Source organism: Stigmatopora nigra, chromosome 22, assembly GCF_051989575.1.
Source record: "Stigmatopora nigra isolate UIUO_SnigA chromosome 22, RoL_Snig_1.1, whole genome shotgun sequence".
Taxonomy (NCBI): Eukaryota; Metazoa; Chordata; class Actinopteri; order Syngnathiformes; family Syngnathidae; genus Stigmatopora; species Stigmatopora nigra.
The window spans coordinates 7,928,385-7,954,059 of record NC_135529.1 but is presented as its reverse complement, the minus strand read 5'-3'; the positions used below and the strand labels follow the sequence as shown (position 1 = coordinate 7,954,059).

The 25,675-nt window shown below is 39.0% G+C and overlaps 1 protein-coding gene across 2 annotated transcripts in view; it reads right to left on the bottom strand.

The window, feature by feature from the left end:
• The window catches only part of LOC144215438 (citron Rho-interacting kinase-like), a 34,467-nt gene extending 12,472 nt beyond the window's left edge, over positions 1 to 21,995 (bottom strand). For both annotated transcript variants that reach the window (XM_077744368.1, XM_077744369.1), the window contains exons 1-17: positions 21,781 to 21,995; positions 11,008 to 11,102; positions 10,633 to 10,776; positions 10,121 to 10,240; positions 7,030 to 7,200; positions 6,823 to 6,876; positions 6,605 to 6,658; positions 6,332 to 6,472; positions 6,038 to 6,163; positions 5,692 to 5,787; positions 5,432 to 5,548; positions 5,176 to 5,285; positions 4,883 to 5,057; positions 4,236 to 4,433; positions 3,931 to 3,984; positions 2,940 to 3,137; positions 535 to 728 (exon numbers count right to left, since the gene is read on the bottom strand). In XM_077744368.1, the coding sequence (XP_077600494.1) occupies positions 535 to 728; positions 2,940 to 3,137; positions 3,931 to 3,984; positions 4,236 to 4,433; positions 4,883 to 5,057; positions 5,176 to 5,285; positions 5,432 to 5,548; positions 5,692 to 5,787; positions 6,038 to 6,163; positions 6,332 to 6,472; positions 6,605 to 6,658; positions 6,823 to 6,876; positions 7,030 to 7,200; positions 10,121 to 10,240; positions 10,633 to 10,776; positions 11,008 to 11,016 (1,961 nt within the window). In that variant the 5' untranslated portion in view covers positions 11,017 to 11,102; positions 21,781 to 21,995. The remainder of the gene's footprint in view (positions 1 to 534; positions 729 to 2,939; positions 3,138 to 3,930; positions 3,985 to 4,235; positions 4,434 to 4,882; positions 5,058 to 5,175; positions 5,286 to 5,431; positions 5,549 to 5,691; positions 5,788 to 6,037; positions 6,164 to 6,331; positions 6,473 to 6,604; positions 6,659 to 6,822; positions 6,877 to 7,029; positions 7,201 to 10,120; positions 10,241 to 10,632; positions 10,777 to 11,007; positions 11,103 to 21,780) is intronic.
• Between the last annotated feature and the right edge of the window lie 3,680 nt (positions 21,996 to 25,675).

The following is a 25,675-nucleotide window of genomic DNA, read 5'->3' as shown; positions in this document are numbered from 1 at the left end:
TAGAATAAAAAACGCCATCGAAAAATGCTCCATGTTAAAACACACATCACGGTATCACGAGGATCTCTATTCTGACTTTCTAAAAGTGAATTTTGTTTTCTACATCAGATTTTCCTGGCCTTGACAGTCTCTGTTTTTCGAAATAAACTGATCCAGAACACAAAGAGACGAACCCTTAAGCGAATCATCCATTTGCATTCATCGAGTGTAGGTGGAGGCAGGCAATCACATTAATAACAAACAATAGCTACCGATAAAGAGAAGGCCACTTACTATTCTTTCCAAATAAACAACAGGTTTTGGGATTAGATTAGATTAGATTAGATTAGATTAGATTAGATTAGATTAGATTAGATTAGATTAGATTAGATTAGATTAGATTAGATTAGATTAGATTAGATTAGATTAGATTAGAGCCAGGCCTACTGAATATGGGCTTTCTGTCAAAACTACTGTCAAAACAATATTTCTAAGTAATGGTTGCAGTCCACAAGTATGGATGTGCTTTAGGGGGAAAAAAAGACGGGTATTAACCGGTTCTGTTTTTCTGTTTCCAGCATCCGTTGGACCTCTCTGGTCCTCCTCTCCGCCTGGCTCTTCTCCTCGTCAAGTGTTGCCCTCCAGGCGTCCCACTGCCGCTCCTTTTCTACAAGCTCATCATTTAACGTCTCGAGTTCCATAACTTGCTCTTCCAACATGGTGCACGTGGTCTTTAGTGTCTCCAGATTCTGTTGAAAACACACATTTTGGTAGATTTAGAGAATAGTATCCCATTTGTAGAATGAGGTTATAAATGAACTGCAGGGGGGAAATAATGGAGTGGAATCAGCCTTCATAACTGCTAATTAGCGCATGCTGGCATGAATGTTTTCTTCATGCTTTCTAAGGGAATTCCAGAAGTGTATCACAACTAATTGGTCACATTTTCAGAAAGGAGGGGGAATAGATGCTATCAATAAGGCTAGAGACTGAGCCGGGCCTGGGCATAGGCGAATGAGGAAGGGTGCTAAGACGTTTGGTCGCCGGACAAATGGTGACAGAGAGTTTACTGTTGAAACCAGCTCTCAAAATGATATTCATGAGAGTTTAATATCCAAGAGAGAGAGTTTAATATCTAAGTACTGTTTAATATCTAGTTAAAAACAGTAGATATTTAGATATTAAACTATCTCTCTTAAATATATATATTTTGAGAGCTGGTTTTAACAGTACTTAGATATTTAAAAAGTACTTAGATATTAATTAGTACTTAGAAATTAAACAGTACTTAGATATTAAACAGTACTTAGTTATTAAACTGTACTTAGATTTTAAACAGTGCTTAGATATGAAACAGTACTTAGATTTTAAACAGTGCTTAGATATGAAACAGTACTTAGATATTAAACAGTAGTTAGATATTAAACAGTGCTTAGATATTAAACAGTACTTAGATATTAAACAGTACTTAAAATATTAAACAGTACTTAAAATATTAAACAGTACTTAAAATATTAAACTTTCTCTCTTAGATATTAAACTCTCTCTCATGAATATAATTTTGGTCAGGTTAGCTGAGTTTATGCTAAGGGTGGATTCTTTTACACTGTTGTTGACAGCACTAAATGGTTACTGGAAATATTATCGTTTGGGATACATGTCTTCCTTGTCAACTCAATGGCTCCTGTTGACGGCACCCCTGCTAAATACCCAATTTTGACAGAGAGAAATTGCATCACCGGCCTGGCCTACGCAAAGAGCCGTTTTCAAGTGTTGGGGGATAAATATAGCCGGTGCCGGTCTTGCACAGCCTAACCGAAGCTCTGAAGTCCAACGCTTCCGCAGCTGACACGACCTGGGAGTGATGCGATGACACATTCCTCCCTCCCACACACCACCCTATCCCTCGTCTATGCCTTCCATTGCCGGTTACACAACCGGCAGGACCGAGCGCGCGAGTGGACGCCCACGCGCGTCCTCCCACCGGAGAGGCACGCGCAATGCGCGGCCTCCTCGTCGCCGCCAAACAGATTACAACATGGAGAACTCTGCCTATTCCTACTTTGCGCTGTCAGAGTGAGGAGTGATGTCTTGGTCTTCTGTCACAGGTTGTGGAGTTATCACATAATGTATGTTAGTGAAATCTGGCCGTCTGACTGACTATGAGTGGGAGGTGGAAAGGGAAAGCAGACGGCACGGAAAAGAAGAAAGAAAAAAACATTGGTGGCTGATATAAATACATGGGAACGTTATAGGGCAATTCGTTGGAGATGATTCAAAATATGCAGACTTCAATTCTGCTTGACCAATTATTCTAACATTTTGGCCATTCCATAATTGGAGGCCGTTGTACACCCACACTTAAGATGATTAAATTCAAAGTCAATTTGTCTTTCAACTAATTCTAAAAATATATGGATGAATATATATTTTAAATGAATCTATTGACCTCTCTGATATGCCAATTCCTCTTCCTAAGAGCCAAATCACATGACTTAAAACAAAAATTCAGATAGTTTGTTAAGACAGAATTTGTCAATTTTCCAAAAGAATGGCTTGAGCAAATTTGCCATTGCCTTCTTTTTTTCTTCCATACATGTACAAAATAAACCAGATTGAATGTCGCATTCAAACTGATGAACATATGAATATTTATGTATTACTTAATTAATGTATTACCTATTCATTTATGTCTAAAATGTATTTTGCTGTGTCTGTATTCTCACCCTCTTGCTACTGTGAATGAATTTTCCCAAATACGGGATGAATAAAGTTATCTAATCTATATGTAAGAAGAAAATCAGAAAATAAGGCTCATTTTTGTAGAATTTTCAAAGCAAAATGTACTCCAGCTCTGCATATTTGTTTAACCCCCCAAAAAATTATATTAATTGTACTCCAAAACTTTGGCAAGCATCCCACATCCGCCACCTGTCAAAACAGTACAGCTGTTAGCCTACCTGTTTTTGATTGTTAAGATGCATCTCCCTGTCAGCCACCTCTCGCCGCAGCTGGTCCACATCCTGACTGAGCTGCAGCCGGTCCTCCCTCTCGTCTGAAGCTTCATCCAGCTGCTTGGACAGGTAGAAGTTCTGGCGGTTGAGCTCGGCGTTTTCCTGGGTCAGCGAGGTCAGCTGTTCTTCCAGGTCCGTGATTACCTGCACCGAGTAACGAAAAAGTCCCAAAGTCAACCCTTTCATTCCACCTTAATCATCCGCGCTCACGACGCTTGCTCTCCACGCAGTTTGAGTCTGATGAGGTGGTATGCTAACTGGGCCCCCCGCTGTTAGCTCGGCGGGGAGCTTGTACCGTGCATATCGTCAAGGGTGCGGGAGAAGCAGATCTTATATGTGTATAAAAGCGTTTTGATTCAGTACGTCTTTTTCCCCCGAGGCGGGAGAATGGCGGCAGTATCTTGAGTGCAGGTGCAGAAGTCAACAGTGGGTTGAATGCTGCTTCCACATGTCTGTCTTACAAAATTTCTTGCCATGAAAATTACGTAGTGTACATTAAATGAGATGCGAAAGCACCGAGAATAAATGTTGGAGAGGTGGACTTTTAGGCCATTGTTTCTGGAAACTAATTTACAAAGAATAAAGACAAGGTACCTAAGTTTGGGTGTCCAATCACCTTGTTCACAATATTAGACTAGAATTACGACTTCAACACTTTTGTTGCATGATAATGACATGCCCGGCTGAATACAATTTTGAGAGCTGATTTCAACGGTAAACTCTCTGTCGTATTGTCAAATGTCCGGGCGACCAAACGTCCGGGCGACCAAACGTTCGGGCGACCAAACGTCCGGGCGACCAAACGTCCGAGTACCTAATGACATTAGGGATTTAGTGTATACAGAGGATACACTAAAGCCAGTACCCTTGTTTTCTAGCATACAGCTAGTATATTTTTGTAAAAAAATTTATATATAAAATATTCTATGCTGCTTACCGCACAGCTGTCTCTCAAAGCATCGTATTTCCTTTGTATCTCATCTCTGTGTGCCTGAAAAGTTTAACAATCTCATATCAGACAATCACAATCTCATATCAGTGTAATATGGCATCAAACAATATCTAAGGCTTTATTTTCGTGACAGGCCAAGATGGTTGTCGGTGGCACTCCCTGGCAACGCCAAAGTGCTGAATTCTCACAGTACAGTAGCGGCGGTCAGGTTTCCAAACCATGATGAGCCGCCTCCAAAAATAGAGCCCCCTTTTTCTAGCAAATCTCCTTTTTTTCTGTTAGCTTCTCACTCTGAGCACAGTAATCTCCTCTTCAGCCTCAGCGGTTGTCTCTTCTAGCTCAGTTTTGGCATGCTGCAGCTGGTTTTCCACGGCCCGGCGCGCCGCCTGCAGGTTGTTGATCTGGGCTTCGCGCTCCTGCAACGACAGCGTTACCTCTGTCACCTGTCGCTTGATTTCCAGCTTCTGTTCCTCGTGCTCCAGTCCAATCTAAGAAGACAGAATCCACATTACCATTTAAAAGAATATCACAGTAATACCTCATTTATCATGGTTAATAGGTTCCAAAACCTGCTGCAACAGGTGATTAACCGCAATTGAGGAAGTGTTTTCATGGTTTCTATAAAGTATTATTTGGTCTTTTGAAACCCTTGTTGTAGAACGTACCCTTAAAATTGCCTTAAAATCGTTGAATTTTACGATTTCTCTCGTATAAGCCCCCTGATTCACAATTTTCCCCTCCAAATTTAGGGTTTTAATAGAGAGTACAAATGTATTACTTTGAATCTGGAGAAAATTGTGACTGCCCTTTTTCCCCATGATTGTATTATTGTTCGTACACTATAACCTTTTCATAGATACAAATTAAGGGATTCAAGGTGAATCCATGAAGTGGCGAGGTAGTCCTGTAAACATCAACCAATCTGTAATATACGAACCTCTCTGAGTCTGGTTTCCAACTCTAAGACTCGACTTTTGTGGGTGTGCTCCTGATGACTGGTTTTCTCCAGATGTTCTTCAAGTTTGGCATTTTGGGCTTCCAACTTCCCAGCCTGAGACTCCAAGTAGAATTTCTGTTGGCGAAGCTCCGAGATCATCTCTTCCTGGGCTTTCCTGGGCGTGTTGACATGTGGAAAATGCTTAGTAAAAGTTAAGTTTTCTATAGATTTGAGTTCACATCAGATCATCGTATTAAAAAGTACACTTGAAATATACAGTGATGACTACCTACATATTTTTCTGAGTGTAGATGCTGCTATTAGCCGCTAATTTGTTAGCCTCAGACAACTCGGCAATTCTTTGCTCCAGACTGTTCATCTTGGATTCCATTGCATTTATAGTCTAGATGAAAAAGGATAAGTAGTAGAACAATTTTGACAAATAATAGCAAAACCATATATTCTAAAGAGGAAATCTGTGTCAGTGTGATACATGTGAAAATATGCCCGGAATAGTGCCACTTCCAAAAGTACATAGTCAGGCCTTACCGCCTTCTGGTCACTGATGATGCTGCATTTCTCCCTCACCTCCTCCTCAAATTTACTTTGACTGGACTCCAACATTTCTTTATCGGCCATGTCCGCCTTCATCTGCGATTCCAGCACCTGCCATGCAACCCACAAAAGAAGGATATCATTTAACGGCATAATAGAGAAAGAGGCGTAAAGCTACAGATCGACTCCAACACAATCGCTGGATTTTTGGTAAACATTGCACCAGTGAGTGAGCAAATAAGGTCTCATTTAACCTTAATTTTATCTTCATACAGCTTCTCTTTCTGCCTCAGATGCGTTTCCATTCGTTGGGCTGTTGCTTGGGAATCTCGCAGGTTTTCTTCAAGTTCCTACAAAGGAAGCAGAGCACCCCGTCGGAAAAACACAGGTCAAAGACTAACTCATTTTGTACTGTCAAGAGATAGTGAGACCGAATGAGTATTTTATCCATTCCCGAGATTTTCAATTAACCTCAGAGTGACAGGGCAAACATAGACAAGCAGTTGTTCCTTCTTTTTGAGAAGATGAGGAATTCAATGTAAGCCTTGACCTTTTTTGAAGAAATGTTTGGATTATTTTAGATATAAAAAGGAAGTTTACCAAAATTTTATCTGCCATTTGCTGAATCTGCTGGCCTTTGCTATGAATGTCGTCCTTCATTTTGGTTTCCCGTCGCTCAACAATCTCCAGTCTTTTCACTTGGTTCTCCAGTGTCTTTCTACCATCCTATACATACATATCCACACATATGCAAACATTGTAGGGTCATCACATTTTGACAGTTTGGACAGTTTTTCCTATTTTGATGCATTGTTTATTTGTAGCTAGGAAAATTAAACTTTGCGGTTCGTTCATATATTTTTCTGCAGAGAACATGATACAAACTTTACGCACCTCGGTCTCACGGAGTCGTCTTCGAAGACTGTCACTGGAGTCTTCTTTGTTTTGGAGCCTTTCTAGGTCTCGCTCCATTCGCTCTTTGGCCATCTTCATGCTCTGAAGATGGTCTGTAGCTTCAGAACTGGATTTTAATGCCTGCCAATTGAGATCATATCCCATTCAACTCAACATTTATATACAAGTCCTTCACTTTGGACAATTTAAACACATTTCTATGATGACTTTCAATCACAAAACATAAAAACTTCATTTCTAAAACAAGGAAACCTTGGTAAGCTTGTCTTGAAGATCATGGAGCTTCATCTGCTGCTCTGAATTGGTCTAGAAAACAAAAATCACAGTTTGCCGGCTGTAACTTTGACCTAAATTCATTCATATATTTCCCCTTCTGCTTATCATCTTAAGTGGGGGCGCTGAAGGACGTCCCAGCTAACAAGCCTGAATTAGTTCAAAAGTAGTCAAGGAAATAGACTCTGAAGTAGTACCTTTTCCAGCTTGGAGATGTTCTCATCTGCCTCTGCTTTTCCATGCTCTTTGGCCTATTTCAAATAAAAAAGAAAAAGTCAAGTGAGTGTGAGTGATTGGCTTTCCTCTCAAAGAACAACTACCACTGAGAGGAAAAAAAAAAGTGAAAGTTGGAATAGCGTTTTCAGCCTGGCGAAATGAGAGGCCCAAAATTGAAAGTGTAACACCTTTTGCAATCGATGCTGATAGTCACTAGCCTTCCTCTTCAGTTCCTCGCTAGCCTGCCGAGACTCCTTCAACTCGGCTTCGTACAGGTCGCTACGGCGACGGGCGGCTGACAAGTCCTCCTCCAGTTGGCGAATTGAAACTCGCATCTCTTCCAGTTGGGCATGATATTCCTGAATTGAATAGACCAAAATAAGTGCTAGAAAGAGTAGTAAATAACCCAAAAAGAGAGGCGGATGTCAAATTATAAGATGACGCTACACAGCAGCGCATCCGCAATTTCGCAGTCTAGTCAAGATTGCATAGGAAATCTCACAAATGACCATCATTAAAAAATATAATTTGACGAAATGGAATCGGGAAAAGGGTTACTGTTTGTCTAAATTAAGGGTCGGGAACCTTTTTGACAGAGAGAGCCATAAACAATTCACATTTTACAAATGTGATTTCTTGAGAGCCATTCTCAGAATTGAAAAGTAACAATAGATGGAAATGTGTGATTTTTTTGGTCATTTCACCACTTTTAAAGTACAAAAAGTCTCCGAATTCTTTTGAAAACATTCTTATGCTGTTGCTAATTAATCAGTATCAATGAGATTATGTATGCAGAAGAGTAATGAAAAAATAAATTATGATTAAAATGGTGCTAGAGGTATATCAACGCCAGTATCGCTACTATTGGTGCGTTCGGGACTAAGTTCTCTCACCAGTGAGTTACATATTTTACCTCTCAGGTTAGTGGAGAGCCATATGCACCCATGGAAAGACCCATATATGGCTCCCGAGCCATCGGTTCCCTACCTCTAGTCTAAATGTACGACCTAAATCCGTCTGGAAAAAAACATTCTTGTTAGAAGCTACTGCATCTTTCAGTAAGCAGATTCATCCATAAGTGATGCAGCTAACGGCGCTCCAACTGGATGGATATGACGGGAATAAAAAAAGAAATACAGACAGTAGAAAAATCTTTCAACTCCAAACTGTTTCTGTCAGACACTTTAGTAGCGAGGAATGTCGTATTAATTACCAAGCGCCGTCGTCAAAGCATTGCCGTGTCTGTCAAAAAGTGGTCATGCATCACAGCCTTGATCTAATTACACGGCTTCCTTCTTATCAGATGATATAGCGCTAATAAAAAGTAGCATCTCCTAACTTTGAAGCTTCATGGAAAGAGAAGAGAGGAAATGTATTCTTATTCGTTTCATTAACATTGTTAACCTTTAAAGGTCGCATCGGCAGCCATTTTTTACTATCCGATACTCGACAACATTAGAGCGCTTTCATTCTTTTGGGCTAATTGTGGTAGCGTTTAATTAGCATTGGCATCTTAATTAATATTAAGTATGTGATTGGGTACAAATGTGAAGAGGATGAGACCAATACGTAACTGGAATGTTAAAGATAATGACGGCCTTGGAAAATGCCGCTATTTTTTGCCACTGAATCAGTCTTCACTGTTTACTACTTGTCGATCCCACACTGCACGGATTGAGCATGAAAATGCCCAACTCTGCAGTCAAATGACGTGCGTGGGAGACAGATGCTTCTCAAGATGAAATGCTGGATTTAGCTGGCAGAAATACCCATCAAAGAGCCACCAGTGGATACACAGAGCAAGGTACCGTTTGAACTAAGGTAAATAACAGACTTGTGCATTTAAATTCCAACAAAGCTGGTCAGATGCATCCTTAAAACAAAATCCCACTATTTTAAATGACAAATAACCAAATAAATCCTTAAGTTTTAGCCTATTCTGAATGTATTTTCTGTTTTTTTGTAACCTGACATTAGTTGAATAAACAGAATGCAATGTTTCAATCTTTTTGTGTTACATATAACGGATTAAAATTGCAATTAGTTTCACCATGGACTCATTTTGACAAGACTCCAAGTAAATGTGTCACCCGCCAACTCAAAGGAAGATGAAGGCTGCAAATAGTGATGGCAGTTCATCATCTGGTGCTATCTTCACATCACAAAGCAGTACTTTTCCAATCTAATCAGAGAACAAAATGCTCTCTTTGCTGATTTCTGGACAAAACGCGGAGGAAAATTATCTTCCAGAAACAGTACGAACTCTCTGAGCATCTAATCACGACCAGCCTGCCCACTGCATCAGAGCTCTTTTCGCTCATAGGTATAGAGCTCTCTCTCTCTCTTTCGTCACCATAGCAACCATTGCACAATGTATTCACTGCTTGGTAACCGGCGCCACAGTTGACAAAAAAAATGCTTTTTATTTTTTTTTCTAAAACTGTTGACTCTTTTAATAAAAAATAAAAGAGTGGGGATGTTCCTATCTTGTTATTGTGACAATGTGACAACTACACCAACAGAGAAACAACAACTGAGTTTGAATAGTTGATGTTTTGGGTGGTAGAGGAGCAGTTGTAGGGGAAAAGTGTATACGAGGGTAGATTCTATTTCACCTTTTAAAAATAGAGTGAAAAAAAATCATTAAAGTCATTGATTTGACCTAATGGGAAAAAATGTAAAGCTTAAATATCTCATCTCATTTTCTAAACCCCTTTTTTAGGGTCGCGGGGGTGCTGGAGCCAATCCCAGCTGTGTTCGGGTCAGAGGCGGGGGACACCCTGAATCAGTGGCCAGCCAATCGCAAAGCACAAGGAGACAAACAACCAATTAACCATCTCACTAATAACAAAGGGCAATTTAGAGTGTCCAATAAGCCTACCATGCATGTTTTTGCAACGTGGGAGGAAACTGGAGTACCCAGAAGAAACCCACACAGGCCCAGGGAGAACATGCAAACTCCACACAGGTGGACATGCCCTGGATTTGAACCCAGGACCCCAGAGCTGTGTGGCCGACGTGCTAACCACTCACTCCACCGGCTATGCATACAAATATTGTTGGATTTTTTTCCAATGATAGCAAATGTAAGAAGGTGGAGTTTTCTTGCCTTGGATTGAATCATCAAAGCTAATATTTCAAACTGATAATCAGACAAATATGGGTCGGGTAACTTAGTAAAATGAAATAAAAATTATAATCTCCTAATTACTTGTGAACCATACTACATGAATAGCCTTAGAAAATAAACAGGCTACATATTATGATGAATATTCTGACCTGTTCTTTGATTTCCTGTAACTTGTTACTCTGCTCACGGATGTCGTGGAGGAGCTGCAATGCTTTGTCATCTTCCTGCGTTACTTCAGTACGAGCTTGTTCTAAACTCCGCTTCAAAGTCTGAAATCCACATAAAACAGTATCGCCATAAAGACAAACAATAGCCGCATATTGTACATTATTCAGCAGGGGTGTCAAACTCGGTTTATTTTGCGGGCCAACTCAAACTCATGAGGGACAGACCACTTTAATTTTTGCCCAGAATAGTTAACCTTCATTGACGGTGCTGGATGTCCAATCCATTTGGACTGGGAGGGTCAATAACAGCTAATGAGTTCATTTTGCGTCAATCTTTTGTCATTTGAGGGTACTTTCGAGTCAATTCCTGTACATTTTGGATCATTTTCTCTTGGTTTTGCCAGAATTTCCAAGATGCATCCTGTTCATTATTCACATTATGCTGAATTTGAGGCTTTTCTGTGTTCTGTATTATTATCGACTTTTGTACATACACTGCATTCTGTAACGTAGGTTGCCAGGTCCTGTTCAAGGATGGTCCTCTGAGTCTCTGATGCTTTCAACTCAATGTCCTTCTGCTGCAATACCGATTCCAAGTCCGACATCTTTTTTTGTACAAGTAAGATTTCCTGTTCTACCTGGAAATTAAAAAGAAAATCCCAATAACACAACCATTTTACAGCATTAGAGCATTTTAGGCTCTCTATGACGACATTACAGAGACAATAAAAGAAAAAAATGCTTCAATTTCAGTCAAATCAAGACGATAATGTTCATTTATAGGGAAAACTACAGTGTTAAACCCCCCAGGTTATAAATGATAGATGTTTTTCACATTTTTCTAATATAGCAAGGGAATAATACTGCACCTGTGACATGTGTCTAGCAATTGGAAGAGGCGGAGATTGAGATGCACCCAAAGCCAGTTGTTATTACAAAGGAATTGATGGTTGTGGCTTCTGTTCTGATGGAGGAAAAAGAGATCCATTTTACTCATGAAGAAGAAACATAGTTGTTAATCGATCGTGTCAATTTTAAAAGGAATTTATCTTTTTCTACCCAAGTTTTAGCTGGTTTGCTTTTGCCTTTGTTTTTCTACAAGTCAGATTTCAGACAAGCTGATAATGGGAAGAAAAAATGATTGGAAACATAAGAAAACTTTTCAGCTTTGCATCCCAGTTGATAACAAAGAACTTAGTTTTCTGTTTTTAGAATTCCAAGCCAGTTGATATTTGCATGTATCAGCAATGGTGGTTAAGCGTCTGCAGTGCGCACGTGACCCAAGTCCAGATTTACATAAGTGGATGAAACCAAGTAAACATAACGGCAATCTCGGATATATAAAATAAAAAAGGATATTCTGCTACATGGTTATGGCTACACTTTTACCATTTTGACATTACATATTCCAATGTGGCCATTTAAGGCATTGTACACCTTTTACCAAATAAACTAGGGTCTTTCAGTCCATTTCTTTAAAATAATGCTAATAAAAAAATAAACTTAAGAATGGACAGATTACTCAATAATGACAAGAAAACAGACTGCAATACAAATAATGTATGACTAAGACGGCCTTGCGAGCAAGGTTTACACTGTTCCCCACTAAAAACATAATCCAACCTTGCTAGAAATATGAAAAAGTACTTCCTCAAAGCTGAGTTTGTCTCTCTAAAGAGCTGAATTATTCCAACATCTGAGCATAGCCCCTCCAGTCTCCCATCTTGTTTGCAGCGCCACGGCATGAATAATTACAGAGCAGAGAGAGCAAAAAACTTAATCATGTGACCTAACCCGAGTCCTCAGTTTGTTCGATTTTTCACCAAATTGACCAATTGAATAAAATTTGCACTACAAAGTTATGTTTAGTTACATATCGGAACAAAACCACTGATAGATTCGAGCACATGTACATGTGATTGTGTAAAAAAAAAGCTATTTATGATGCTCACATTTGATTGGCTAAAACATATTGACAAGAACGTCCAGATTCTGATGGACATTTCTGCATAATGTTGCCAAAATCCAGACCTAAACCCAATTGAAAATGAATATTTGCTCAAAGTGGAATAATTATCCTGGAAATCTTACAAAAGTGGAATCTTTTTTCCTAGAAAAGTGGCAAAATATGGCTAAGAAAATATCTACTTTGCTAATAGAATTTAGAAAAATCGCTGTAAAAATTAAAAGGCTCAGTCAACTAATTACTCTCCATTTCCTAAAAACATGTTATTTAGTCGTGATAATTAGTCAACAATAAAATCATTCCAAACAACAACAACTCAATAGCTATAATAATATATATTTATATATATAATGATAGCTTTTTGTGCTTCAGGAGATCCTTGTTGAGTTGGCAAAACAAAGCAGTTCCTATTTTTAGCTCGGAATTGCTGGAAATAGGTTGCTGCTGTTGATATTACAGCGTTTCACACCACCGCTGGATATATTTAGCTGGCGACGTGATGTAGAGGGAAGGGAAATAAAGATGGTGATGAACAGGGTGTTAAAAGTGTACACTTCTCTCTACAGTTACACGTTCCTTCGTCTCAGTCTCAAGTACAGGCGCCTTCCTTGTTTTGTGGAAATAAAGTGTAGCCCACTTTGCTGCTGTTACTGACAGTTTCATAGCAATGGACTGCGTTCTTTTGGTCCATGTGTCCCGTCTTCTGTGTGCCGTCTGTGAGCAGCGGGAGATAAATGAGACCCATCGCAGAAAGATCACAGGCAGTGATTTAAGACTACAGTACATGCGCTTTGAAGGGGAGAAAAAATACATTAATATACTTTTTGTGATATATAAATCACATAACTGGGTTTTCTTTAAATACTGAGTTTGATAGTTAAGTAACCACTGATCATATTTGGGGATTAGTTGACTCATTGGTTCAAATATAGATCATGTTATCTGCTATTTTACTACCCCAATCTCATTTTTTTTCTAATTTTTGTGCATCGGAAACATAAATGACGCACTTAGGAAAGTTAAATTATGATTGAGGAGAACAGCAATCAAAATATTTTTGTGAAGTATGAATGTATTTTATGCTTATTATTATGTCTTTTGGTTTATATAGTGTAGTAACTAGAATAGAATTTTGCATGACCCAGTGGAAACTTCCATCATGACACCTTTTAGTTAAGGGGGTGTCATCTTTCACGACACCCACTTCTTTGTCTACTTCTTCCCGCCTTATGTTTGTACCTAGGTCACATGACCCTTTGTTAATAAAACCAGCTCAACTGTTGGAGGGAGGGAGGGATTGGAACTGGTCAGGCAAGGAGATGGACTCGTCTCCAAGCGCTTGCACCTCCCGACCCCTCCCTCAGCTGATGTCTTTGAAAATCTCATCAAGCCGACTCTGCGTGTGCTACCTCTGATCCGAATTATTGAATGTATATGGTTCTAAACCTGACATTTTCTGGTGCCGAAAAACCCGGGAATTCATTTCTGAATTTCTCGGACCGCGGTGGACTGAAGGCCAAGAATTACTGACGTCAGCCCTCTTACTTTGAAAGAGGGGGCTTATCGGTCGATCGCGGCCCGTTTGAAGAAGGAACCCGGCCGGAGAGAGGATGCACGCACAAGAGACGGTAGGGCTGTTTAAAATTTATATATAACAAGGCTGGTGAAAATCCCGTTTTTCCTCTCGTGAAAAAGTCGAAGAAAAACGTTCCATAAATAGGAAATATTTGCATATCGTTGGGGAGTATGTATGTCAAAAAAAAATAAATAAAGGGAATACACAAGATATGCGGCGAATGTACACTTCGGCCATAGGTGACATTCGTAAGGAAAACTGGTGACGCGGTTTAGACTAGAGGGTGAAAGAATCCCTCGTAAAGGATTTTTGGAGATTGTTAAAAATAAGGGAAACCTTCCAAAAATACAGCACCTGATGAGTAAAAGCGCTTGATAAAAGTAATCTTCATATGAAGTATATATATATATATATATCAACCGAAAGGATATATATATATATATGAACCTGAAATATGCCGTGACGCAGTCATAAATCTCGATGATTGCCGCGCAAAATAAGAGTATAAACGACTATCTAGGCGGGTAAATAAGATAATAAATTAGTTGGGACGTCCCTAAAAAATCCTAAAGAAATATATTAATAGAGTAACATTTGACCATTGTTTGGAAAAAGTTCAAAAACAAAGCACATGGTTTGGGGGAAATTGTTAGTGGAACCTTTGCAAACTATTCAAAGGAATTTAGAAGAAAAAAAAGCTGTAAACAAAGGAAAAAAGCAAGGAAAAATATGTAAGCAGCTAGACGATATTAAAGTTTGGATAGAACAAGCTACTAAACGAGAAGAACAAAGATTTGAGAAGAAAGTTAAAAGGGCTGAACAAAGGCCGCCGTGGTTGTTGGGCCCGTTGAAGAAACAACAGCAAGAAGCCCACTTTACGACCAGCCCCCCTTCACAGATGCAGACACTCCTCACCCAACATTCCAGGCACCTTTTTACAAACACACCACACCAGGGGGTTTGCGGGGGCTCCTGGAATGCCAGGCCAGAGACGTCTCAAATTACCTCCGCACCAAGTAAGAGCAGAGGGAGATAAGAATTTAGAGGCAGAGGAGACAGAAATGGCATTCATCCAAATTGTTAATGATATCAAACGAGAAGTTTACAATGCAGAAATGGCATTGATCCAAATTATTAAATTGTACCTGACAAGTTTAGATAAAATAATTAATTTAGGATAAGCATGATTTCTATAGGATGGAATAAGATGAATCATGTTTAGTGCACGAAATATGATTCATTGTTTTTCCATCACTAGATGAAATATGCTTTAGTGTGAGTCATATTAATGACTATTAACCTAGTTCTTTTGAGAATGACTAGTGCTGATAGGACAGAAAAAGGTGGTTAGCTGCCAATAAGCCCTTTTCAGGGATGGCGCTCTCCACTAGTGAAAAAATTACAGACCACTGATGTCTGTGAGCGTGAATGGTTGTTTGTCTTTTTGTGTTTTTGATTGGCCATCCACCAAGATATAATTGATCCCTTAGATATCAAGGTGGAAAAGGATTTAGCAAATTGGAATCAATTTCTGAAACTGCCAATAAGCCCTTTTCAGGGATGGCAGCGAAGGATTGGAAATTTGAAATCAATTTCTGAAATCGCCAATAAGTTTTTTTTGGATGGCGATGAAAAATCAAGGAAAATAGTTTAGTCCAAAGAATTTTTTTTTTGATGATAATGCATTGGATTGGAGGAACAAATCTGCAATGCGAAAATTTGAAGCACTGAGAAAAACAAAAACAGTGCATCATATGAAATTCCAAAGTACCATTGATGTATAGGGATAATGGCATCCAAATTGTGTTAACAGATTAATTGACTGAATTGACAAAATGTTCCATATTTCGTTACCATACCAAACGCCATTATTCACTACACGATTGGAGCTGAAGGATGACTCTAATCTGGCTATCTGTATAAAAGAAAAACTTTAAAGAAAAGAAACACACTAATTTTGAGTTAGCAGAAGAAGACTGTGTTTTTCAACAGGAAACATGGAGAAGACGCACGAGCAACCCAAAATGAGAACGTCCGTACAACTCTTGCTGACCAAACAGCAGACATGAAAATAGCGGAGGATGCAGATCCATCTTTGCACTGTAAGGAGGTTCTCTCAGTTGAAACGTTTGAGGAGACAGGTAAGATAAGCTTATTGACGTGATCAGACGTAATGGAAAGCATCCAATATTGATTGGAAAGATTATTGCTCGAGGAGCAATGCCATAAACCATAAGGAACTTTTTATATTGGTTTTATTGTCTCCATAAAAGAGTGAAAGCGTTTCAATTGAGAACAAACCTTCTTACAGATTTTTAAAGTAAACAATTAGAGAGAAAAAGAGACTACAATGGATAGATATGTAACTAAATTTTGATTTTATGCCAGACTATTGGAAAATGTTGATTAAGAAAGTTTTAAAGGAGATGATTGGCAAACTCCAAAGACAATGGAATGTTACATTTGATAAAAAATACTACTAGTTTGGGATATTTTGAATTTCAAATAATTGAGTCTAATATGCAACGCGATACACATTGTTAATTGAATTGGGACTTGATTACTAAGCTTTTTATAAGTAATGAATTTTAATTGCCCTAAAAGACAATTATGCTAGAAAATATTAACCCTAATAAACAAGGGGTGGTTACATTTTAGTAGGTTCAATTCTTTTCAGAATTATAAATGTATACATTTGTTTCTGGATATTAATTGATGTCAATGTAACTGTTACAGAGAGCGGGAAAGCTGTTTTCCTGAGGAGAAGGCAGCCTGGTTTGCTCTATGTATTCTTCATATTTTTAGCATGATTAGTTAATTTGTGTAATTGCAGGAAAGGAAAAATCAAATATAGTTTTTGATCTTAACAAGGAAGCAGCAATCACAATAGAATAACAGCTAGTATATCTACTTTTGAATGATAAGACATTTAGATTTTCGCAAACAAAGTGATTGAATAAGTAAGATTGTTGTGATTTTTGTTCATTTGAGAATTAAGCCCAACCAAGTGGCCGTATGCAGGTGTTGAGCACGCGCTAAAGACGACAGCAGCTAAAGCAGCAGCGCAAACACTTACTGCACAGTATTCACAACAACAAAAACTGAGTCGAAAACAGTATTAATTAATATGCAAAACATTGCATCACAGAAGGTAGAGATGCATCTATACAAAAAGAACACAGAACAGTCTGCAGAAGACCTGTACACAGCTAAAGGCCTAGCGTGCCTCCCAAAAATTATTCCAAAATTGAGCCATGGATTGAACCATGTCTCAACAGGGGGGATGATGGACATGGTACAGCGTGTGTTCCATGTCCCAGAGGTCTAAATACCTACTTTTAAATTTTTTGTAGGAACCGTTTGATTTGTTGCAGACCTGGTGTGCAAGGCAACCTCAGGCCCAAACGAGGACAACGTCCAAAGAGTGTGGGACTGGTAGAGCAAACAAATGTTCATGGAAGACCATTTCAACATCCTCTATGGGAAGGTGAAACATGACAAAAGGCTAAGGGCAAGGCAGACCTAATCACAGAATGGATGGTAACATGTCTGGAGAAACTTGTCCAAAGAACATGCAAGCTGCCGTGATCCCCTTTTGTCTACTTTGCAGGAGGTGGTGAAGCCAGGTGACTGGATGCTGATCCCAGTCATAAAAAGGAAGTCCTGGTTCTCTCCACGATGGGAAGACCCATTCGTGGCCCAACTCACCAACCTCCACTGCTGCAAAGATTGCTGAGAGGTATACGTAGATTCACCAATCTCAGGTCAAGGTGGTTCGAAACATAGGGGACTGTGAGTAGACTGCAAGCCGGACGGTACCAAAACCCTTGTCCGTGGAACACCATCAGACGTCTGCTCACCTGCCCCAAACGCCCCCCGTTTTAACTTTGACATTTCGTAGACTTTGCATTCCCGCGCAGAAACCAAAATGAAAGCTGCCGCCACCCTCATCACAGCGACTCTACTATCAGCCGCAACTTGGGCGTGGCTGGATGCCCTGCCCACTGAGACTCGAGCAGGAAATCGAGATGGTCCCATGCTACTGTCGCAAAAAAGACTGAGGTGGTATGAAAAGAGTGATCAAAAGAATTATTATGAAGAAAATGTGTGGTATAATTTCATGATGTTTCAGAAGAAATTGTCCGGTGTGAATGAAAATTGTTGTGTGTAGTCGTATACCTATTTCCACAGGCACCCCGCCAGTTTATCCTAAGCCAATTAATCCCTACGACTATGACACCAACACACCTCCATGGTACCTAGAAGCTGCAATTAGAGCTACAGTTCCCCAAATTAATCCGACTGTACCACATTTGGCGGGTAGACATTTTACAAGACTCCTAAAATACAATTGGACAGATCTTGCTATGTTGAACGACGTCCCATACCCACGTGGTTTTAAAGCCGTGTGTTTTGCCAGTATCATGTCCCTTTTTGGCCACTCCATGCCGTTGGGGGAAGTCCCCATGAAGTGCTGCAGTCCGGTAATTACCCCGTGCACGCGAAACACCACTAACAAAGACCAGTTCAATGCCACAGGAGCGCCCCCGGGTGCCACCTGCAGGGATTATTACACTCTCCCTGATGTAATGGGCACTAATCCTCAAGATGATGGGTATTGGCTATGCGGCCATACAGTGTTTTTGAGTTTGCCCACAGCATGGACAGGTCGGTGTGCAATGGTGCAGATGGTCCAGGATGCCTTCCTTCTAAGGGGAGTAAAGGCAAGGGATAAGAGATCAGTGCAATTCATACCATATGACTCAATTTGGGGCAGTGATGTTCCTGATGACCATAAACTATGGTCCACCCCCCAAAGAAATTCATACTGTCACTACTTCCTCAGCTTGGAATTGGTAAAGTTATGCTCCGAGTGGAGACATTGAATTATCGTATGGGACTGTTCATTAACCAAACTTTCAAGGCTCTACAGGGCATAGCAGATGAATTACAAGCCCTTAGAGAAATGGAGCGCCAAGACCATATGGTCTTGGATTTGATAACAGCCAAGGATGGAGGTGTGTGCGCCATGGTCGGAGAACACGGTTGTATTTTCATCCCAGATGAAATCGGTGACGTAGGTAACATTATTCGTGCAATAGCTGAAATGAAAGCCTTGGCCAACGCCATGGCCCAGGATCACTCAGCTATAGGTGCATCACTTTGGTCGTGGTGAATATCCGGGTCGTGGTTCGCGATCCTGGTTAAATTTTTAACGCCGTTACTTGCAATTATGTTACTCTTCTGTATTTTCTCAATGTGTATAATCCCTTGCATGAAAGCTATGGTTTGAAATACTATCCAGCATACGCTGGTAGCTTACAGTGACATACAGTATCACCGCATGACATGCCGCAATGAAGATTCTCCCACCATTTTGAAATGCGACGAGTATGTCGAGTCATCCGGGTAATTGTACATGTCTTAACTTCAAAACTGTGTTCGCTCATAAAGAGGGACACAGAGGGATTTTCTTATATAACCTTAAAGCTACCTCACGTTTTTCAGCTGCGCCTTCACAAATGATTTTATTGTTTTCCTATATAACCTTAAAACTATCTCACGTTTTTCACCTTTGCCTTCACAAATGACTTTATTGTTTTCCATACTTTTTGATAAGTACCTGCTGATGATGTTTGTATTCTAATACCTAGATAGGAGGGATATAACTTGATGTTTAATGAAAATTCTTTCAAAGTTACTAAAGGGGGGAAATGTGAAGTATGAATGTATTTTATGCTTATTATTATGTCTTTTGGTTTATATAGTGTAGTAACTAGAATAGAATTTTGCATGACCCAGTGGAAACTTCCATCATGACACCTTTTAGTTAAGGGGGTGTCATCTTTCACGACACCCACTTCTTTGTCTACTTCTTCCCGCCTTATGTTTGTACCTAGGTCACATGACCCTTTGTTAATAAAACCAGCTCAACTGTTGGAGGGAGGGAGGGATTGGAACTGGTCAGGCAAGGAGATGGACTCGTCTCCAAGCGCTTGCACCTCCCGACCCCTCCCTCAGCTGATGTCTTTGAAAATCTCATCAAGCCGACTCTGCGTGTGCTACCTCTGATCCGAATTATTGAATGTATATGGTTCTAAACCTGACAATTTTAACCTTTACTTTTTGTTTTGTGTTGAATTTAAAAAAAAAACATCTTTTTCCACTGAAAAAATCTTTTTTTTCTTATTTAGCCACTTGAGATTTTTTATTTACTGTAATGATGATAATACTTGCTTTATTTATTAAAAAACAAACTATATTTACTGTTCCCATACCAAAATAATTTTTAATATGTTTAAGTTTACAGGGTCACTAAATGCCACAGTACATCAAATGATGAATCGACTATCAAAATTTGAAGTAATACTCACTTGGTTTTATATTGATTGAATAATATATTACCCAACGATTGAGGGGTCGAGTTGCTTCAATTGGGGTCCACATCAAATACTATATAGCCACTTTTGTACTCCTATTTATACTTACTATTTTCACGGTAAAATGGTTAAAATGGTCAATGACCCAAAACCACAGAATTGATGTTTAGCCTGTTTGAAACAAGTGAAATGATAGATTTGACCAAAAGAATTCTGTAAACATTTTCTCTGGCCACCAAGACCAATGGATTCTCTTACTAAAACACGTAACTCAATATAACTACAGCTCGGCAAACATTGTGTATTCACAGAGATGTGATCAACAAAGACTATAACAACATTCCACTTGACCACCATCGAGGAGGTCTTCTCCATGGATTTAATCATGTGTTGGCGTGTGAGTCAGAGATGGACAAGAGGCATAAAGTGCAGATGAAAAATAGGGTTTTGTCCATTTATGCTATGTAGCCCTAGTCCTGCATTACTAAAACAAATACTCCAACAAACAAATAACCTCAGTCGCATTATGCCAGGAGGCATGTGGCGTCAATGCATAATGGCCACATTTTTGGGGATATGAATAAATGTATGATTAAACTATCCCCTCCTCCCCAAAGTCCTTAATTAGACCTGTTTTTAGAGAATATATTTTTTCCAACTGTTACCTCTGAGGCCCTGTAATGTGATGGTGTAGTGTAGGTAATAGGAGGAGGAGGAAAGAAAGGAGGATGGATATTGTGTACAGTTAAAAATGATTTTTGGTGAGTAAAATATGGCTATATTCCTAAATATTTCAATTGTATGAGGGTATTATTGATGATTTTTTTGTGCTGCAGCTGTAGCTGCAGTAGAGGTTTTATAGCCATAAAATAATTTTGGAGGATTAGATTGATTCCGACAGCTGAAGGCGTGGCTAGGAAATTCAAAGACCGCCACTAGATTTCAATAACATCAATTAAAAATGGAACATTATTATTAAACCATCAATCATAATTGTACTTTCCCAACATAAGAAAAATAGAATTATTCCTTCCACTCCAAACATAATATCCACCACGTCTCTACATAATTATAATAAGGAATGAAAGAACGTAAACAATACACAATCAACGTCTGAATTGCGCCATATCATCACACCACTCCACCAACAAAAGTTTAATTTCTTCTTTCCCCAGAAATTAATTCTGTTATAAAAAATCTAATTGATACAATAATTTGCAATAAAGCTGAATAAGCACAAGAGAAAGCCGGAGCGAGCCCTCCACTATCATTCCCCATCCCACTGTTACCATAGAGATACTTTCCTCCAACCAATCTTCCGCTTATCACTTTTTTCCCTTCTGACTTTTCCAGCCTGGACCGTACATACCCTAAGACTTATTTGGAAGGCGATAGGCCGAGAGACGGCATTCGCTCCCTGTCAAAACTTTTACCACTTTGACATTGACGGACATCATTTGAAATTCCACCGACGGCGCGGCAGAAGAGTACGCAACGGCGAGCCCAGCGCCGCGAGACAAGGCGTCTCTGTCGTGACAAAAAAAAAAAAAATGCTGCTCGCTCTTCAAACGGCAGCAGAAGATAACCACGATAACGCGATCCCATCCTCAAAGTGTTCCCCTCCATCGCTAGGAAATGCGAGACGCCATGCTCTGCAGCTCAATTCGACGAGTGCATCATGCTTTTTTTTTTTTTTAAGTCGAACAAATGAGGTACTTACTCAAACCGATGCAGCCGAATAGGGCAGAGATCCCCCAAAGCTCCTCAAACACGGCACCCCCTGGTCCGGCTCGCATGTGGGGTCTGGGTCGGGAGCTGCCAGCTAGACTGAGAGCTTCGCTGGTTCATCACATTTGTGCATGACATCCTGGTTAAGGGGAGATAAGAGAGAGAGAAGAAGGGGATGGCATAGAAATGTAGCAGATCGTACAGAGGTCTCTTTCTTTCTCTCTCTCATTTTCTCTCGCTCTATTTCTCTCTCCACTTAAAAGCTAAGCTTTTCCCACCTCCCATGCACCTCCCCGTCTAACTATTTGCTTGCTCTCCACGCAGCAGCAGCAGCAGCTGTCAATAATCACATTCATGTATGCAGTTTGAAATTCAAAGAGACCAAGCTAAAGTCGCTATCAGGACTCGGAACTTACGTTAGCACGACACAGAATCCCTTCTGTGTAATAAATTTGGGGTGTGCAATAACAATGTGCAATATTTTTGAATTTACCTTGCCGGGATGTGACTATATATATTTTTATATGACTTATTTATGGTTTGTTTTACTGGGAAATGCACTTTGTGGAGTAGCACCACCAATTGTGTTATATGCAGCTGTGTTTGATGACAATAAAGGCTTTTGATTTGGATTTGATAACTATTGCCGATCATTAACATAAATTCGGGCTTATCAGAACCCTCAAAGATGTACAAAAAAATAGCACTACTAGATATTGATGACCCAGAAGCATCACTAAAACTGAAAACTGGCTCACGTCATGTCCAAAATCAAGAAGGTAATGGAGAGTTATTTCTATATTAGAAGGAAGCGAGTAGTGCAATTACCTTGATATTTTGAGAGGCGGCCATTGGTGGGCTTTGAAAACTTGTCGCAGCATCCCTGGTCTGACTTTTTCAACTCAGATTTTTGTTTTCTGCAAAAGAAAATTCAGTTAAATACAGGCTTGTGTATTTTCATTTTGTCCCCATTGTACAAAATTGTGTGAATAAATAGTTACAAAACAAATAGAGAAATACAAATGTTTGCCTTAATGAATGTGTGCCATTTTTGAGCTAGTTGCATATAAACATAGCAATTTTTCAAGTTATTTACAACAATGATCATCCTTTATTCCAGATCCAGATTTTTTTGTTAAATTGATTTGTACAAAGAGAGATGGGACTTTGTGTTTAGATTCAAAATGTTTCCTGGTTTTGCAAGGCTATACACAAACACATGCACACGTCATTTGTATCAAACAAAAACAAGGATTATATGATAGAATTGTCAGTCATTGTTGACTCACACACACACACACACACACACACACACACACACACACACACACACACACACACTGCCGCCGCCCACTTGAAGACTTGAACACGTGTTCACATAAGCTGTCATGTAGATACTGTAATTAGTCAAGAAATGATGGGCTCTTACTGCTCAAGAGATTCTTATCCCTGACTTTATTGACTTAACAGATTGTGTTAACAAAAAGAAAAGTGCATGTCAAATATATCATGCTGCGCTTTCTCTTCATTTTCTGACTCCTTTTTATTAATGGGTTTCCCTTTTGGAACCTCCTGTCAAATGCCGATGACCAATTTGCCTCAATTTGAGGATTCATGTATTATTTAGCAATAGGTTTAAGTGGTCAGCTTTAATTTTATTATATCTATTTTTAGTTGTATATATACAGTGAGAAGATAAGTCACCAATCAATCATTTTGAATGTTTCATCTAGGGGATTAATGGTCTCCATTTTGACAAATACTATCTATAGTCCAATTTGGCAATATAATATACTACTGTAATCTACACACACAAAAAGTACTAATATGGAAACACTGCTGCCTAGCGGTATATTACTGACATACATGTACATTTACAATAATGGGTATTCTGATTTTGAGATATTCTTTGTGTTTTAGGGGCTACCAATTAAATAGGTATACATCACATAGCCTTTTGAAAATGTATTTTGATATTGAAGTCAGCAAACATGATAAGACAGTTTTTTGTGAAATTAAGTGAGTATTTTACACACATCCACCGTAAAATATATGTATACATGCAAATTTTGAGCTCAAATATTCCCATTTTATACTTAGGACTTAACTTTTTAGAGATTTGGCGATTATTATGGCAGTTTTGGAGTGTAATGCCTGTTCTTTCCATAGGGGGAGCTAGAGTCCATATGATCTTATCTGTCAGTTACAAAACAGTGTGCCCCTAAATGTTGAATATCAGTTAAATCTATTTATTTCAATATCTTGTTTCCAAAAATAAATGTCTACGCACAAAATGACATGTTTCAAGCCTTTGTTACTTCCAATTTTGATCAAAATGCCAGTAACACAAATTAAAACAAAACCAACATTGCCAAGTGTCAACTCAAAATCCCATTGTTTTTCTTTGTGATTTCACTCCAGATTTTGGGACCTTGATTTCTAAAACCAAAGGCAAAATTGTCTATTCTCTGATTTGGGACCACTTAGCAATACAGATACAATATATCATGTTTAAATGGGTGACAAATTATAAACTCTGTTTGTAATTATTTGTCAAAATAACAGCAAACACAACAGACCAACCAAAATATTTGGGAGACAAAACATTTGCCTAAAAAACAGTTTTAGTAAAGATATACTGCATACGACGATATAACATAGCATTGGAAATCAATAACAATAACATGTGGCATTTATAGTCCTCTCTTTAAATTTGATCACCATAACACATACGGCATCAACTAATGAGGATAATGTGGGCTTCAGATGAGCGCAGAGGAAAGCACCCGTTATATGGGCCCCCCCCCCCCCCCCACGGGACAGCAGCAGGCAGTGACCCACTTCTTTTGTGCCATCTTCATCTGCTAAAGAGGCTTTGTTTAGAATCATTCATCAGTAAATTTTTCCAACCTCATCCATAGAGTAAACTCGCATCAGACTGATGCATTGGCGTTTTGTTTTCTTCATCAATTTTCTCGCAATGAACAAAGTAGTGTCTATTTATGTAACATATAACGGGTTCATTATTAATCTCTCTGTTATTCTGACACAATTCAGAATTCCTTAAATACAGACATACGAATTCAATAAGAGTAAAAGTCTTTCAATTGATTGAATGCAATATGGAATCAACTTTAAGCAGAATTTCACCTCAAGCAACTTTGCTGCACAACCAATCCACCAAGATTGACATATTATGAAACAACAACAAACCAATGAATAGATTTTTGGCAATAAAATGTTATGAGTCCTGGTTAAAGCAAGCAATTGTCTACTCAGAAACAAACTTTCTAGCAGTAAAAAGCATTCAGAAGCAGGGTATAAAGACAGATTTGTAGACGTTTTAAGTCCTGCTCACCATTATTGGCAACCCATCCTTATTTTCAGAATGTCTACAACATATTCAGAAATAAATGGAAGCATACAAAATAATTTAACTGCCTGAGACGTCCAATCCATTTTGACCGTGAGAATAAAATGAGTATTTACAGGCATTCCCCCCAGTTTAGACAAACTACAGATCTATCCTTGTCCACGAAACACTGTTCATGAATGTATGGACCAAAGTATACAATGTAAATAGAGGCATATTTCCATTTAAAAGTTTTTATTTAAACATGATGTTCCATTCCAAATAATATACCCTAACTTCATTGACGACAATAATGGTGTGGAGGACACTATATAGAAAGGAGGATTCTTTTACCTGAAATGATCTCTTTCCTTGCTATTGATGGACATCTAATCATGTGGATAATTTCTTCATTCTGCAAACAATTTAAATGAAATCAAGATCTCTAGTAGATGTGCAATCCATCTGAATTGGGAAAACTGACTGGTTATCAGTCCTTCCCAGTTTAACCTGGACATGCGATCTACCACCTTCA